General features: G+C 44.8%; 1 protein-coding gene across 2 annotated transcripts in view; it reads left to right on the top strand.

Annotated features, from left to right (window-relative positions):
• LOC110486646 (excitatory amino acid transporter 2) overlaps window positions 1–14,803 on the top strand; it is a 41,676-nt gene that overhangs the window by 10,570 nt on the left and 16,303 nt on the right. Inside the window, exons 1-4 of one of the 2 annotated variants that reach the window (XM_036941348.2) lie at window positions 4,793–4,944; window positions 6,566–6,745; window positions 8,711–8,863; window positions 9,483–9,739. In XM_036941348.2, coding sequence (XP_036797243.2) covers window positions 4,926–4,944; window positions 6,566–6,745; window positions 8,711–8,863; window positions 9,483–9,739 — 609 coding nt within the window. In that variant the 5' untranslated portion in view covers window positions 4,793–4,925. Of the gene's footprint in view, window positions 1–4,792; window positions 4,945–6,565; window positions 6,746–8,710; window positions 8,864–9,482; window positions 9,740–14,803 lie in introns of those variants that run through there. The other variant, XM_090196887.1, reaches the window with a different exon arrangement.

Below are 14,803 nucleotides of genomic sequence, written 5' to 3'. Positions count from 1 at the left end.
CTGATCATCATAGTGACAGTGACAGTGATAGATGCTGATCATCATAGTGACAGTGACAGTGACAGTGATAGATGCGGATTGTCATAGTGACAGTGATAGATGCTGATTGTAATAGTGACAGTGACTATGATAGATGCTGATCATCATATTGACAGTGACAGTGATAGATACTGATCATCATAGTGACAGTGATAGATGCTGATCGTCATAGTGACTGATCATCATAGTGACAGTGATAGTGATAGATGCTGATCATCATAGTGACAGTGACAGTGATAAATGCTGATCATCATAGTGACAGTGACAGTGATAGATGCTGATCATCATAGTGACAGTGACAGTGATAGATGCTGATCATCATAGTGACAGTGACAGTGATAGATGCTGATCATCATAGTGACAGTGACAGTGATAGATGCTCATCATCATAGTGACAGTGACAGTGATAGATGCTGATCATCATAGTGACAGTAATAGATACTGATCATCATAGTGACAGTGACAGTGATAGATGCTGATCATCATAGTGACAGTGATAGATACTGATCATCATAGTGACAGTGACAGTGATAGATGCTGATCATCATAGTGACAGTGATAGATACTGATCATCATAGTGACAGTGACAGTGATAGATGCTGATCATCATAGTGACAGTGACAGTGACAGTGATAGATACTGATCGTAATAGTGACAGTGATAGATGCTGATTGTCATAGTGACAGTGATAGATGCTGATTGTAATAGTGACAGTGACAGTGATATATGCTGATCATCATAGTGACAGTGACAGTGATAGATACTGATCATCATAGTGACAGTGATAGATGCTGATCATCATAGTGACAGTGACAGTGATAGATACTGATCATCATAGTGACAGTGATAGATACTGATCTTCATAGTGACAGTGATAGATACTGATCATCATAGTGACAGTGACAGTGATAGATGCTGATCATCATAGTGACAGTGACAGTGATAGATGCTGATCATCATAGTGACAGTGATAGATGCTGATCATCATAGTGACAGTGACAGTGATAGATGCTGATCATCATAGTGACAGTGACAGTGATAGATGCTGATCATCATAGTGACAGTGATAGATGCTGATCATCATAGTGACAGTGATAGATACTGATCATCATAGTGACAGTGACAGTGATAGATGCTGATCATCATAGTGACAGTGACAGTGATATATGCTGATCATCATAGTGACAGTGATAGATACTGATCATCATAGTGACAGTGATAGATACTGATCATCATAGTGACAGTGACAGTGACAGTGACAGTGATAGATGCTGATCATCATAGTGACAGTGACAGTGATAGATGCTGATCGTAATAGTGACAGTGACAGTGATAGATGCTGATCGTAATACTGACAGTGACAGTGATAGATACTGTTCATCATAGTGACAGTGACAGTGATAGATTCTGATCGTCATAGTGACCATGATAGATACTGATCGTAATAGTGACAGTGACAGTGATAGATGCTGATCGTAATACTGACAGTGACAGTGATAGATACTGTTCATCATAGTGACAGTGACAGTGATAGATTCTGATCGTCATAGTGACCATGATAGATGCTGATCATCATAGTGACAGTGAAAGTGATAGATGCTGATCATAATAGTGACAGTGATAGATGCTGATTGTCATAGTGACAGTGATAGATGCTGATTGTAATAGTGACAGTGACAGTGATAGATGCTGATCATCATAGTGACAGTGACAGTGATAGATACTGATCATCATAGTGACAGTGACAGTGATAGATTCTGATCGTAATAGTGCCAGTGACAGTGATAGATGCTGATCGTTGTAGTGACAGTGACAGTGATAGATACTGATCATCATAGTGACAGTGACAGTGATAGATGCTGATCATCATAGTGACAGTGACAGTGATAGATGCTGATCATCATAGTGACAGTGAAAGTGATAGATGCTGATCATAATAGTGACAGTGATAGATGCTGATTGTCATAGTGACAGTGATAGATGCTGATTGTAATAGTGACAGTGACAGTGATAGATGCTGATCATCATAGTGACAGTGACAGTGATAGATACTGATCATCATAGTGACAGTGACAGTGATAGATTCTGATCGTAATAGTGCCAGTGACAGTGATAGATGCTGATCGTTGTAGTGACAGTGACAGTGATAGATACTGATCATCATAGTGACAGTGACAGTGATAGATGCTGATCATCATAGTGAAAGTGATAGTCATATTGATAGTGATCGTGATGCTGATAGTGATACTGATGCTGATTGTGAGAGAGATCATAACATAGGTAGTTTGTTTTCAGATCCAGTGTTAATATGTGCATTGATAGCTCAGCGATAATGGATTACATACTATGGTGATGTAAGTCTCTCCTCCTAAGAGAGAGAGAAGAGAGAGAGATTAGCTGTCCTGACTAGACTGGCATGACCATTCAGGGGATGTGAGTATCTCTGGAATCTGGATGCATGGAACTAGTATCACTCTGGTCTTCTTGCTGATCCAGGAGAGCTCAACATGGCACGACACGTAAAGAAAATCACCACTGCCAGTAACACCCCTGCCAGTAAGGATTACAGCTTCCTCCTCCCGTTGAGACTTGCTGTCTTTGAAGTATCCTCCTTCATCCCTGGTGCTTTATGTTCATTTCTAACACGTTTCTGTTCTGAGTGCTTCCCTAAAGCCTTTTCCTGAGGAATACTGTAGCTTTCTTCTCAGAGAAAGCTACAGTATTCATTTGAACCTACTTTTGAACCTACCTGCCAAGGTTGTAATATCTCTGTCATGTTTGACCAAATCCTGGATTTACTGTAAGGGCTCTGACTTAACAGTGTACACCCATTGACTGTCTGCTTTTATGTATATAGTATCTTGTAAAAGATTGGCAATCATATAGCTAGCAAGCCTGCATTCAAGATACTGTTCTGGGTGCTGAGATTATGATGAACATATAACTAAGCACATTACTCATCTGTGATATGATGTAACATAAACTAATACGACAAGTCCCTATGGCTAGCTCTGGTCCAGGGCTACATGTGGACTATCTTCTCTGTCAGTCTATTGGAGGCTAGCTCTGGTCCAGGGCTACATGTGGACTATCTTCTCTGTCAGTCTATGGGAGGCTAGCTCTGGTCCAGGGCTACATGTGGACTATCTTCTCTGTCAGTCTATTGGAGGCTAGCTCTGGTCCAGGGATACATGTGGACTATTCTTTCCTGTCAGTCTGTTGGAGACTAGCTCTGGTCCAGGGATACATGTGGACTATCTTCTCTGTCAGTCTATTGGAGGCTAGCTCTGGTCCAGGGATACATGTGGACTATTCTTTCCTGTCAGTCTGTTGGAGACTAGCTCTGGTCCAGGGATACATGTGGACTATCTTCTCTGTCAGTCTATTGGAGGCTAGCTCTGGTCCAGGGATACATGTGGACTATTCTTTCCTGTCAGTCTGTTGGAGACTAGCTCTGGTCCAGGGATACATGTGGACTATCTTCTCTGTCAGTCTATTGGAGGCTAGCTGCGGTCCAGGGATACATGTGGACTATTCTTTCCTGTCAGTCTGTTGGAGACTAGCTCTGTTCCAGGGCTACATGTGGACTATCTTCTCTGTCAGTCTATTGGAGGCTAGCTCTGGTCCAGGGATACATGTGGACTGTCTTCCCTTTCAGTCTGTTGCAGGCTAGCTCTGGTCCAGGGCTACATGTGGACTATCTTCTCTGTCAGTCTGTTGGAGGCTAGCTCTGGTCCAGGGCTACATGTGGACTATCTTCTCTGTCAGTCTGTTGGAGACTAGCTCTGGTCCAGGGATACATGTGAACTGTCTTCCCTTTCAGTCTGTTGGAGGCTAGCTGCGGTCCAGAGCTACATGTGGACTTTCTTCCGTGTTGGTCTGTTTGAGCCCACTGTTCAGGCCATTCCTACATTTCCTAGAGATGGAAAATAATCCCTTAGTCTAGGGAAGAAAATGGATTTGCAACACGGCTACAGCAGGCTACAGGTCATTGAGCATGTCACTGCAATTTATGCACTGTTCAATCTTCAGGATATATCCTCATTACATGATGCAGGATGCATCCTGACGTTTGGTAGGACAGTGGGTCAGGCATAGAGATCTTATTCAATTCCTACTGTATATGTCATTCTATGGAGTCGGGCCCTCTGTCTGACCTCCTCCAAGGTCTTAATACCCATCCTAAGAGCTGTAGACCTGGGCTGTAGACTTGGCACTGCCATCCTACTGAACAAAGTATTGGCAATGAGGTCTGTGTCCCAAATGGCACCCTTTCCCTTTATAGTGCACTACTTTTGGCCAGAGCCCTATGGGTCTGGCTCTACACTATATAAAGAAAAGATTGCTATTTGGGATGCACATAAACACTCTGTGTGTTCATTGGTCTACTCTGTGCATTTCTGATAGTACAGTGATTCTACAGTTCATCAGATCATGGTGGGGTTTCTGACTCACACTCCAACAGTAGGACTGCTGGGCAATTGGAGTACAGTACATAGTCTCCTGGATGTTTGTAAACATTGTTCTTAATGTTAAGAATGAAATTAATTTTGTAAAGAGGATTGGTACAGTAACAGAAACAGGGATCCCCCTCCGCCCCTCCCCTTCCCCCCACCGCACAGTTCACAAGGGATTATATCGGTCTGCTATCGAAACTTGGCAAAATATTCCCCTCCCCCCATTTGTTTTTGTTGCATTTGCTGGCAATCCCTCTTTATGCCCGGGCAGCAACTGTTGTTGGACTTTAAACGACAGATGAAGACAAGCTGATGAACAGAGCAGGGACAGAGCATGATGGAGAGAAGTGAGGTCAAAGGGTGAGGTCCATAGAGAGTGGAGGAGGTAAAGAAGGAAGGAGAGAGGGAATAGAAGGAGGTTAGACTAGAATGGTCTACGTGCATTTTGGTGAGTGTTTTCTCTATTCTTCCTTATGCAGAAATGCCATCATCTGCATGGCTGATGAATTATAATCATGTGCGATTGTCCAGCGGAGGCTGTCTGTTTGTAAATGTGCCACTCAGGTTCCTGACGCTGACTTCACACACCGCCATGTTGCTCTCCAGATGTGTTTATCTCTGGTGGGAGTGGGATTCATCATCCCTCTCTACACTCTGTTGGAGCTGGTGCTGCTGGTCACAGCATTGGAACACTGGAACAGACAGACTAGGCAGACTGAGTTGTTATTAGTTGAATATTATTATAATGTATCAAACCTGATCAGATGTACATTGCTTACATAATATTGGTGCTTTTATGTAAAGGTCTTATTTGGATTGCATGTCCACCTATTGTTTTGACGATGTTTGAACCTGTCTAGTCTGATATCTGATGTTAGGATGGATGTTCCTTCTCTGGCAGAAGTGGGGGGGTTTGGTTTAGATTGTGATGTGGGGGTGACTTCAGTGATTCTCTGGTTGACTTGAATAGAATTGTGCACCATCACTCACATTGTCAGATTATCGTTGATCATTCCCATGACATGACTCTCAGATGATTGTCAGAGTGCTTTCTTACTCCGTCTCCCTCCGTCTTTCTCTGTCTCTCTCCGTCTCTCTCTGTCTCTCTCCGTCTCTCTCCGTCTCTCTCCGTCTCTCTCTGTCTCCATCTCTCTCTGTCTCTCTCCGTCTCTCTCCATCTCTCTCTGTCTCCATCTCTCTCTGTCTCTCTCCGTCTCTCTCCGTCTCTCTCCGTCTCTCTCCGTCTCTCTCTGTCTCCGTCTCTCTCCGTCTCTCTCCGTCTCCCTCCATCTCTCTCCGTCTCTCCCCGTCTCTCTCCGTCTCTCCCCGTCTCTCTCCGTCTCTCTGTCTCTCTCCGTCTCTCTCTGTCTCCGTCTCTCTCCGTCTCTCTCCGTCTCCCTCCGTCTCTCTCCGTCTCTCCCCGTCTCTCTCCGTCTCTCTCCGTCTCTCCCCGTCTCTCTCCGTCTCTCTGTCTCTCTCCGTCTCTCTCTGTCTCCGTCTCTCTCTGTCTCCGTCTCTCTCTGTCTCTCTCCGTCTCTCTGTCTCTCTCTGTCTCCGTCTCTCTCTGTCTCTCTCCGTCTCTCTCCGTCTCTCTCCGTCTCTCTCCGTCTCTCCTCGTCTCTCTCCGTCTCTCTCCGTCTCTCTCCGTCTCTCTCCCAACTGTTTTCCATCCATCTTTCTCCACCTCCATATCCTGTATTATTCAGGTTGTGGGTACATTCCTTCTCAATGTAATGACATTTATCAGACCTTAACCTGACTGATCTGTCAGATCTATGTTACTCATCTTAGTCAACAGCACCCAACGGTTTTGGTCTTTCCTTGGTATGGTGATGGTGTTAAACTGGTCTGAAAACAACTCCTCGCCTCTTCCCCCTCTGTCTTTGCAGATCTCAAGGAACCAGGTGTAAGACAACAATATGGTGTACGTTTCCCCAAGCCAATAGAAAGGCTAAGGGGAGCCACTGTGATGCTTACACCAGAGGAAGAGGCATGGGGCTGTTTTCTGACCAGGCAGATGTGTTGTCACAGTACACCTCCCTCTCTCACTGTCTCCCTCTCTACCACAGACAGGATGACGAATCAGCAGCCAGTCCACCAGTCTAACAAGGCCCATTATGATGAGGCACTGCCACCCATTGTTGGAGCTGGAGTGTTGGACTTGTTGGAACCCAAACTTCCCAATAGTTTCTTGGGAACCTACTGTGGCTTCCTCATCCGAAACTCACTGCTCGTCCTTACTATACTGGGTAGGTGCCTACCTCACTTCATGGTGGTCAACTGTCAGGAAATCAATTATTTCATCTCTTTCAGTGGTTATAAAGTGTTACGCTGCATTTCAGCTTTCTGTATTACCTGCGCTAGCGCACTATTTTTTATATATAAACATTTTATTAAATGTTTTATTAGCCCATCCCCCTCTTCGGACGACAATAACAAACTTTCTCTCTTATTTTTTTACAGCTTTCTCACACACATTTTACACACATGGCACTTCTCTCTAAGTTTTCTTCACCGTAGTTACTTATCAAGAACATAGTTAGTACATACAGTGCATTCGGAAAGTATAAAGACCCCTTACATTTTTCCCACATTTTGTTAAGTTAAAATTGATCAAAATTATATATTTTTCTCATCAATATACACATAAAACTCCATAATGACAAAGCAAAAACACATTTTTAGACATTATTGCAAATGTATAAAAACAAAACAATTGAAATATCACATTTACATAAGTATTCAGGTACTATACTCAGTACGTTGTTGAGGCACCTTTGGCAGCGATTACAGCCTTGAGTCTTCTTTGGTATGACGCTAAGCTTTGCACACCTGTATTTGGGAAGTTTCTCCCATTCTTCTCTGCAGATCCTCATGTTCTGTCAGGTTGGATGGTAGCGGCAATTTTCAGGTCTCCCTAGAGATGTTCAGTCGGGTTCAAGTCCGGGCTCTGGCTGGGCCACTCAAGGACATTCAGAAACGTGTCTCAAAGCCACTAGTGCGTTGTCTTGGCTGTGTGCTTAGGGTTGTTGTCCTGTTGAAAGGTAAACCTTCGCCCCAGTCTGAGGTCCTGAGTGCTCTGGAACAGGTTTTCATCAAGGATCTTTCTGTACTTTGCTCCGTTCATCTTTCCCTCATTCCTGACTAGTCTCCCAGTCCCTGCCGCTGAAAAACATCCCCACTGCATGATGCTGCCACCACAATGCTTCACAGTAGGGATGGTGCCAGGTTTCCTCCAGACGTGACGCTTGGCATTCAGGCCAAATGGTTCAATCTTGGTTTAATCTGACCAGACCATCTTGTTTCTTATGGTCTGAGAGTCCTTTAGGTACCTTTTGGCAAACTCCAAGCAGTCTGTCATGTGCCTTTTACTGAGGAGTGGCTTCCGTCTGGCCAGTCTACCATAAAGGCCTGATTGGTGGAGTGCTGCAGAGATGGTTGTCGTTCTGGAAGGTTCTCCCATCTCCACAGAGGAACTCTGGAGCTCTGTCAGAGTGACCATCGGGTTCTTGGTCACCTCTCTGACCAAGGCCCTTCTCCCCCGATTGCTCAGTTTGGCCAGATGGACAGCTCTAGGAAGAGTCTTAGTGGTTCCAAACTTCTTCCATTTAAGAATGATGGAAGCCACTGTGGTCTTGGGGACCTTCAAAGCTGCAAAATAAATTGGTACCCTTCCCCAGATCTGTGCCTCGACACTGTCCTGTCTCGGAGCTCTACGGAAAATTCCTTCAACCTCATGGCTTGGTTTACACTCTGACATGTACTGTCAACTGTGGGACCTTATATAGACAGGTGTGTGCCTTTCCAAATCATATCCAATCAATTGAATTTACCACAGTTGGACTCCAATCTAGTTTTCGCTTTGTCATTATGGGGTTTTGTGTGTAGATTAATGAGGATTTTTATTTTTAATCCATTTTAGAAAAAGGCTGTAACGCAACAAATTGTGGAAAAGGTCAAGGGGTCTGAATACTTTCGTAATGCACTGTACACATCACTTCTTGTTGGCACTAGTGTACTTACTGTAAATCCCCCTGGAATGGAAATGAAATCCAATGAGTCAGACGCTGTGATTATAAACCCTCTCGAAATGCTCTTCTGAAGCGTTTCACTGGAATCTCTTCTCTCTGCGCTCTCACGGAAGCTGTAAGGGTGACAGAGGAAACCATTGCGTGGCTGTTGTGCTTACTCCTCTCCTCTGTGAACTGTAACAGGTGTAATAGCGGGGTCGCTGTTTGGGATGCTGCTGCGGTATGTTTCTATTACAGACCCCAACACCCTGATGCTGGTGTCCTTTCCTGGAGACATCCTCATGAGGATGCTGAAGATGCTCATCTTGCCCCTCATCATTTCCAGCCTCATCACAGGTACACTGTTGTAATACACACACACACACACACACACACACACACACACACACACACAAACAGTCTTATACAGCTAACCTTGTGGGGACACACAATTCCGTCCCATTCAGAATCCTATTTTCCTTAACCCCTAACCCTAAACCTAAACCTAACCCTAACCCTAACCAGTACTCTTACCCTTACCCTAACCATAACCCTAACCTTAACCATAACCCTAACCTTAACCATAACCATAACCCTAACCTTAACCCAAAAACCTTAATGTTAAACCTTACCCTAACTCCTAATTCTAACCCTAAAACTAACCCTAGCCCCAAATCCTTAATGTAATTCTAACCGTAGCACTAATTCTAACCTTAACCCTAAACCCCCTAGAAATCCTCGTGCGGACTAACAGAATGTCCCCAGGTGGTCAAATTTGTATTTGTTTACTACTCCTGTTGGGACTTCTGGTTCCCACAAGAATAGTTAAACACATCCACACACACACACACACACACACACACACACACACACACACACACACACACACACACACACACACACACACACACACACACACACACACATATTCAGGTGGAAGGTGCCCTGCTCATCAGCCTGTCTCTCTCCCTCCCAGGTCTGGCTGGTCTGGATGCTCGTTCCAGTGGGAGGATGGGCTCCAGGGCCATGGTCTACTACATGTCCACCACGGTCATAGCTGCCATCCTGGGGGTCATCCTGGTCCTGGGGATCCACCCGGGAAACCCCAAACTCAGGAGCAGTCAGGAGCAGGACACGGCCCCCAAGAACCAGGAGGTCAGCAGTCTGGACGCCTTCCTGGACCTCATCAGGAACCTGTTCCCTGAAAACCTGGTGCAGGCCTGCTTCCAACAGGTAGGACCCAGACCCAGAACTAGAACTGGACCCAGACGCAGAACTAAACCCTGACCCCATCAAACAATGGATGTTCAGTTGTTATTGTGAGATTTGGACCCTATCAAAGCCTGACTTTAATGACCAGCATTGGGAATGCGTGGTTTATGGGGCAATTGTGTCCAATTCGCAATTGATTGTTACAGAGCATTCAGAAAGTATTACACCCCTTTACTTTCCCCACATTTTGTTGTGTTAAAAAGTGGGATTCAAATGGATTTCATTGTCTTTTTTGTCAACGATCTACACTAAATACTCTGTAATGTCAAACTGGAAGAACAATTCTAACATTTGTCAAATATTTGTGAAAAACAAAACAGTAATATATCTTGATTAGAAAAGTACTCAACCCCATTACATGTTAGAGTCACCTTTGGCAGCGATTACAGGTCTGAGTCTTTCTGGGTAAGTCTGTAAGAGCTTTGGATTGTACAATATTTGCACATTATTATTTTTAAAATTCTTCAAGCTCTGTCAAAAATATAACTAGGCCACTCAGGAACATTCAACGTCATCTTGGTAAGCAACTCCAGTGTTAATTTGGCCTTGTGTTTTAGGTTATTGCCCTGCTGAAAGGTGAATTTGTCTCCCAGTGTCTGTTGGAAAGCAGACTGAACCAGGTTATCCTGTAGGATTTTGCCTGTGCTTAACTCTATTCCGTTTCTTTTTACCCTAAAAAAGGTCATTGCCGATCACAAGCATACCCATAACATGATGCAGCCACCGCCATGCTTGAAAATACGAGTGATACTCAGTGATGTGTTCTGTTGGATTTTCCCCAAACATAAAACTTTGTATTCTGGACATAAAGGTAATTTCTTTGCCACACGTTTTTGTAGTTTTACTTTAGTGCCTTACTGCAAACAGGATGCATATTTTGGAATATTTGTATTCTGTACAGGCTTCCTTCTTTTCTCTCTGTTGATTAGGATAGTATTGTGGTGTAACTACAATGTCGTTGATCCATCCTCAGTGTTCTCCTATCACAGCTCATAAACTCTGTAACTGTTTTAAATAGGCGCCCCTCTTTGCGAGGCATTGGAAAACCTGATCTTTGTGGTTGAATCTGAGTCCATTGTTTGACATATTAAGCAAATGTTGACTTTTTTATTTATTTAGGCTTGAGGGGTTGAATACTTATTGACTCAACACATTTCAGCTTTTCATTTGTAATTAATATGTAAAAATTCCTCAAATATAAATCCACTTTGACATTATGGGGTATTGTTTGTAGGCCAGTGACCAAAAATCTCTATTTAATCCATTTTAAATTCCAGCTGTAACACAACAAAATGTGGAAGAAGTTAAGGGGAGCCAATACTTTGGAAGGGACTGTATATACACAGACTAGTTCATAAAAAGGAATGGCTTATGTCATCACGGAAGTAGAGTTTTGCTTTGGAGTAGAGAAGACATTAGTACTATATAGGTAGAGAACATTGAACAGAACAACATGAATTGGGGTATTTACAGTACTATATAGGCAGAGAACATTGAACAGAACAACACGAATTGGGGTATTTACAGTACTATATAGGCAGAGAACATTGAACAGAACAACATGAATTGGGGTATTTACAGTACTATATAGGCAGAGAACATTGAACAGAACAACATGAATTGGGGTATTTACAGTACTGTATAGAGAACATTTTGACAGAAATGCAGCTAGAACCTTATAGTCCCAGGCGTTCCATGTTATGATCCTTCCATTTCCCAGAAAATGACGACTTTGCAGAACAACACATGTGAGTGGTGTTAGCTGTGCAGATCCTAATTCCCTCTCTTTATTCCAAGCTTTTGTTGTTGCATTGGACATTAGATGTCTCCCTGTGAACATCTTTCCCCTTGAATTGACCAATAGCTGTTCTTGTGTTGACATTTTCACTTGACATTTTAGGAATTTATCAGAGGCTGTTATCCAGCGCGATTTACAGTTAATGTGTTTCGCTTAAGATAGCTAAGTGAGACAACCACATATCGTAGTCTTAAAGAGAACATTTTTCCTCTGGAGAAGTTATCAGCAAAGAGTGCTAGTAGGAAGAGACAAGTGCAGGTTTGAATTTTTAGTTTTTAGGGGCGAAGATTTAAGATACTCTTTGAAGAGGTAGGGTTTCAGACATTTTTGGAAGATGAGCCGGGACTCTACTGTCCTAGCATCAAGGGGACATGATCCTGTACCTAGGTGGCTGACCACAGGACAGAACAGGAGAGGACAAGAGACTACAGGACAGGATAGGGCAGGACAAGACTGTGTGATTTACAAAGCAACGCTGCCTGGCAGATATGATTGCTGTTAATCCAAGCAGGCGGATCATTTTTAAGCGATAATCCAGGCCTCAATCATGTCGCAGCAGTTGCCTTCTTTTGTCCAAATCCTGTGTTTTTTCTCTCTCTCTCCTTATCGCTCTCATTCTCTCTCTCTCTCCTTATCTCTCTCATTCTCTCTCTCTCTCCTTATCTCTCTCATTCTCTCTCTCCTTATCGCTCTCATTCTCTCTCTCTCCTTATCTCTCTCATTCTCTCTCTCTCCTTATCTCTCTCATTCTCTCTCTCTCTCCTTATCTCTCTCATTCTCTCTCTCCTTGTCGCTCTCATTCTCTCTCTCTCCTTATCTCTCTCATTCTCTCTCTCTCTCCTTATCGCTCTCATTCTCTCTCTCTCCTTATCTCTCTCATTCTCTCTCTCTCCTTATCTCTCTCACTCTCTCTCTCTCCTTATCTCTCTCATTCTCTCTCTCTCCTTATCGCTCTCATTCTCTCTCTCTCCTTATCGCTCTCATTCTCTCTCTCTCCTTATCTCTCTCATTCTCTCTCTCTCCTTATCTCTCTCACTCTCTCTCTCTTTCATGCGTGTGTGTCTGAATGATTGGAAATACTCTGTGTTAGACTGGGTGAGGGTCAGACCTTCTGTTGGTGCTAATCTCTTTACAGCGCCATTGGGTTGTCTTCATTTGCTACAGTAAGGCATCTGCCTAGTGTGACTGTGTATGTGTATGTGTGTGTGTGTGTATGTGTATGTGTATGTGTATGTGTGTGTGTGTGTGTATGTGTGTGTGTATGTGTATGTGTATGTGTATGTGTATGTGTATGTGTATGTGTATGTGTATGTGTGTGTGTGTGCGTGTGTGTGTGTGTGTGTGTATGTGTGTGTGTGTATATGTGTATGTGTATGTGTATATGTGTATGTGTATGTGTATGTGTATGTGTATGTGTATGTGTTTGTGTATGTGTATGTGTATGTGTATGTGTATGTGTGTATGTGTATGTGTATGTGCTTGTGTGCTTGTGAGTGTGTGTGCGTGTGCATGTGTGTGTGTGTGCTGTTCAGCCCTGGGCTTATAAGGATCCTTTCTCTCGTTGTGTGCTGTCACTGCGTTTGTCTTCGTCAGAGATTAATTGATATTGTAATTGCTTTTGCAGATCAGCCAAGAAATTGCATGACGATCCCCAGCCCTCTTTTCCATATTTCCTCTTCTCTCTCCCTCTCTCTCCCTCTCTCTCTCCCTCACCCTTCTCCTGTCTGCATAAACATCTCGCTCATCTTTCTGGTGGTTGCTCTCTCTCTCTCTCTATTCTCCACCCCCCTCTCCACCCTACCTCTCACTCTCTCTCTCTCTTTCTCTCTATTCTCCACCCCCTCTCCACCCCACCTCTCTCTCTCTCTCGCTTTCTCTCTATTCTCCACCCCCTCTCCACCCCACATCTCTCTCTTTCTCTCTATTCTCCACCCCCCTCTCCACCCCACATCTCTCTCTTTCTCTCTATTCTCCACCCCCCTCTCCATCCCACCCCCCTCTCTCTCTTTCTCTCTATTCTCCACCCCCCTCTCCACCCCACCTCTCTCTCTTTCTCTCTATTCCCCACCCCCCTCACCACCCCACCTCTCTCTCTCTTTCTCTCTTTCTCTCTATTCTCCACCCCCCTCTCCACCCCACCTCTCTCTCTCTTTCTCTCTATTCTCCACCCCCTATCCACCCCACCTCTCTCTCTTTCTCTCTATTCTCCACCCCTCTCTCCACCCCACCTCTCTCTCTCTCTATTCTCCACCCCTCTCTCCACCGCACCTCTCTCTCTCTCTATTCTCCACCCCACCTCTCGCTCTCTCTCTATTCTCCACCCCCCTCTCCACCCCACCTCTCTCTCTTTCTCTCTATTCTCCACCCCTCTCTCCACCCCACCTCTCTCTCTCTTTCTCTCTATTCTCCCCCCCTCTCCACCCCACCTCTCTCTCTTTCTCTCTATTCTCCACCCCCCTCTCCACCGCACCTCTCTCTCTCTATTCTCCACCCCACCTCTCGCTCTCTCTCTATTCTTCACCCCAATCTCCACCCCACCTCTCTCTCTTTCTCTCTATTCCCCACCCCCCTCTCCACCCCACCTCTCTCTCTTTCTCTCTATTCCCCACCCCCCTCTCCTCCCCACCTCTCTCTCTTTCTCTCTATTCTCCACCCCCCTCTCCACACCACCTCTCTCTCTTTCTCTCTATTCTCCACCCCACCTCTCTCTCTTTCTCTCTATTCTCCACCCCCTCTCCACCCCACCTCTCTCTCTTTCTCTCTATTCTCCACCCCCTATCCACCCCACCTCTCTCTCTTTCTCTCTATTCTCCACCCCTCTCTCCACCCCACCTCTCTCTCTCTCTATTCTCCACCCCTCTCTCCACCCCACCTCTCTCTCTCTCTATTCTCCACCCCTCTCTCCACCCCACCTCTCTCTCTCTCTATTCTCCACCCCACCTCTCTCTCTCTCTATTCTCCACCCCCTCTCCACCCCACCTCTCTCTCTCTCTATTCTCCACCCCTCTCTCCACCCCACCTCTCTCTCTCTCTATTCTCCACCCCCCTCTCCACCCCACCTCGCTCTCTTTCTCTCTATTCTCCACCCCTCTCTCCACCCCACCTCTCTCTCTTTCTCTCTATTCCCCACCCCCCTCTCCACCCCACCTCTCTCTCTTTCTCGCTATTCTCCACCCCCCTCTCCACCCCACCTCTCTCTCGTTCTCTCTATTCTCCATCCCACCGCT

The sequence above is a fragment of the Oncorhynchus mykiss genome, chromosome 13 (genome assembly GCF_057628025.1).
Source record: "Oncorhynchus mykiss isolate SJ-2025 chromosome 13, ASM5762802v1, whole genome shotgun sequence".
NCBI lineage: Eukaryota > Metazoa > Chordata > Actinopteri > Salmoniformes > Salmonidae > Oncorhynchus > Oncorhynchus mykiss.
Note: the sequence above shows the minus strand (reverse complement) of the source record. Positions and strands in the feature narration are given on the sequence as shown.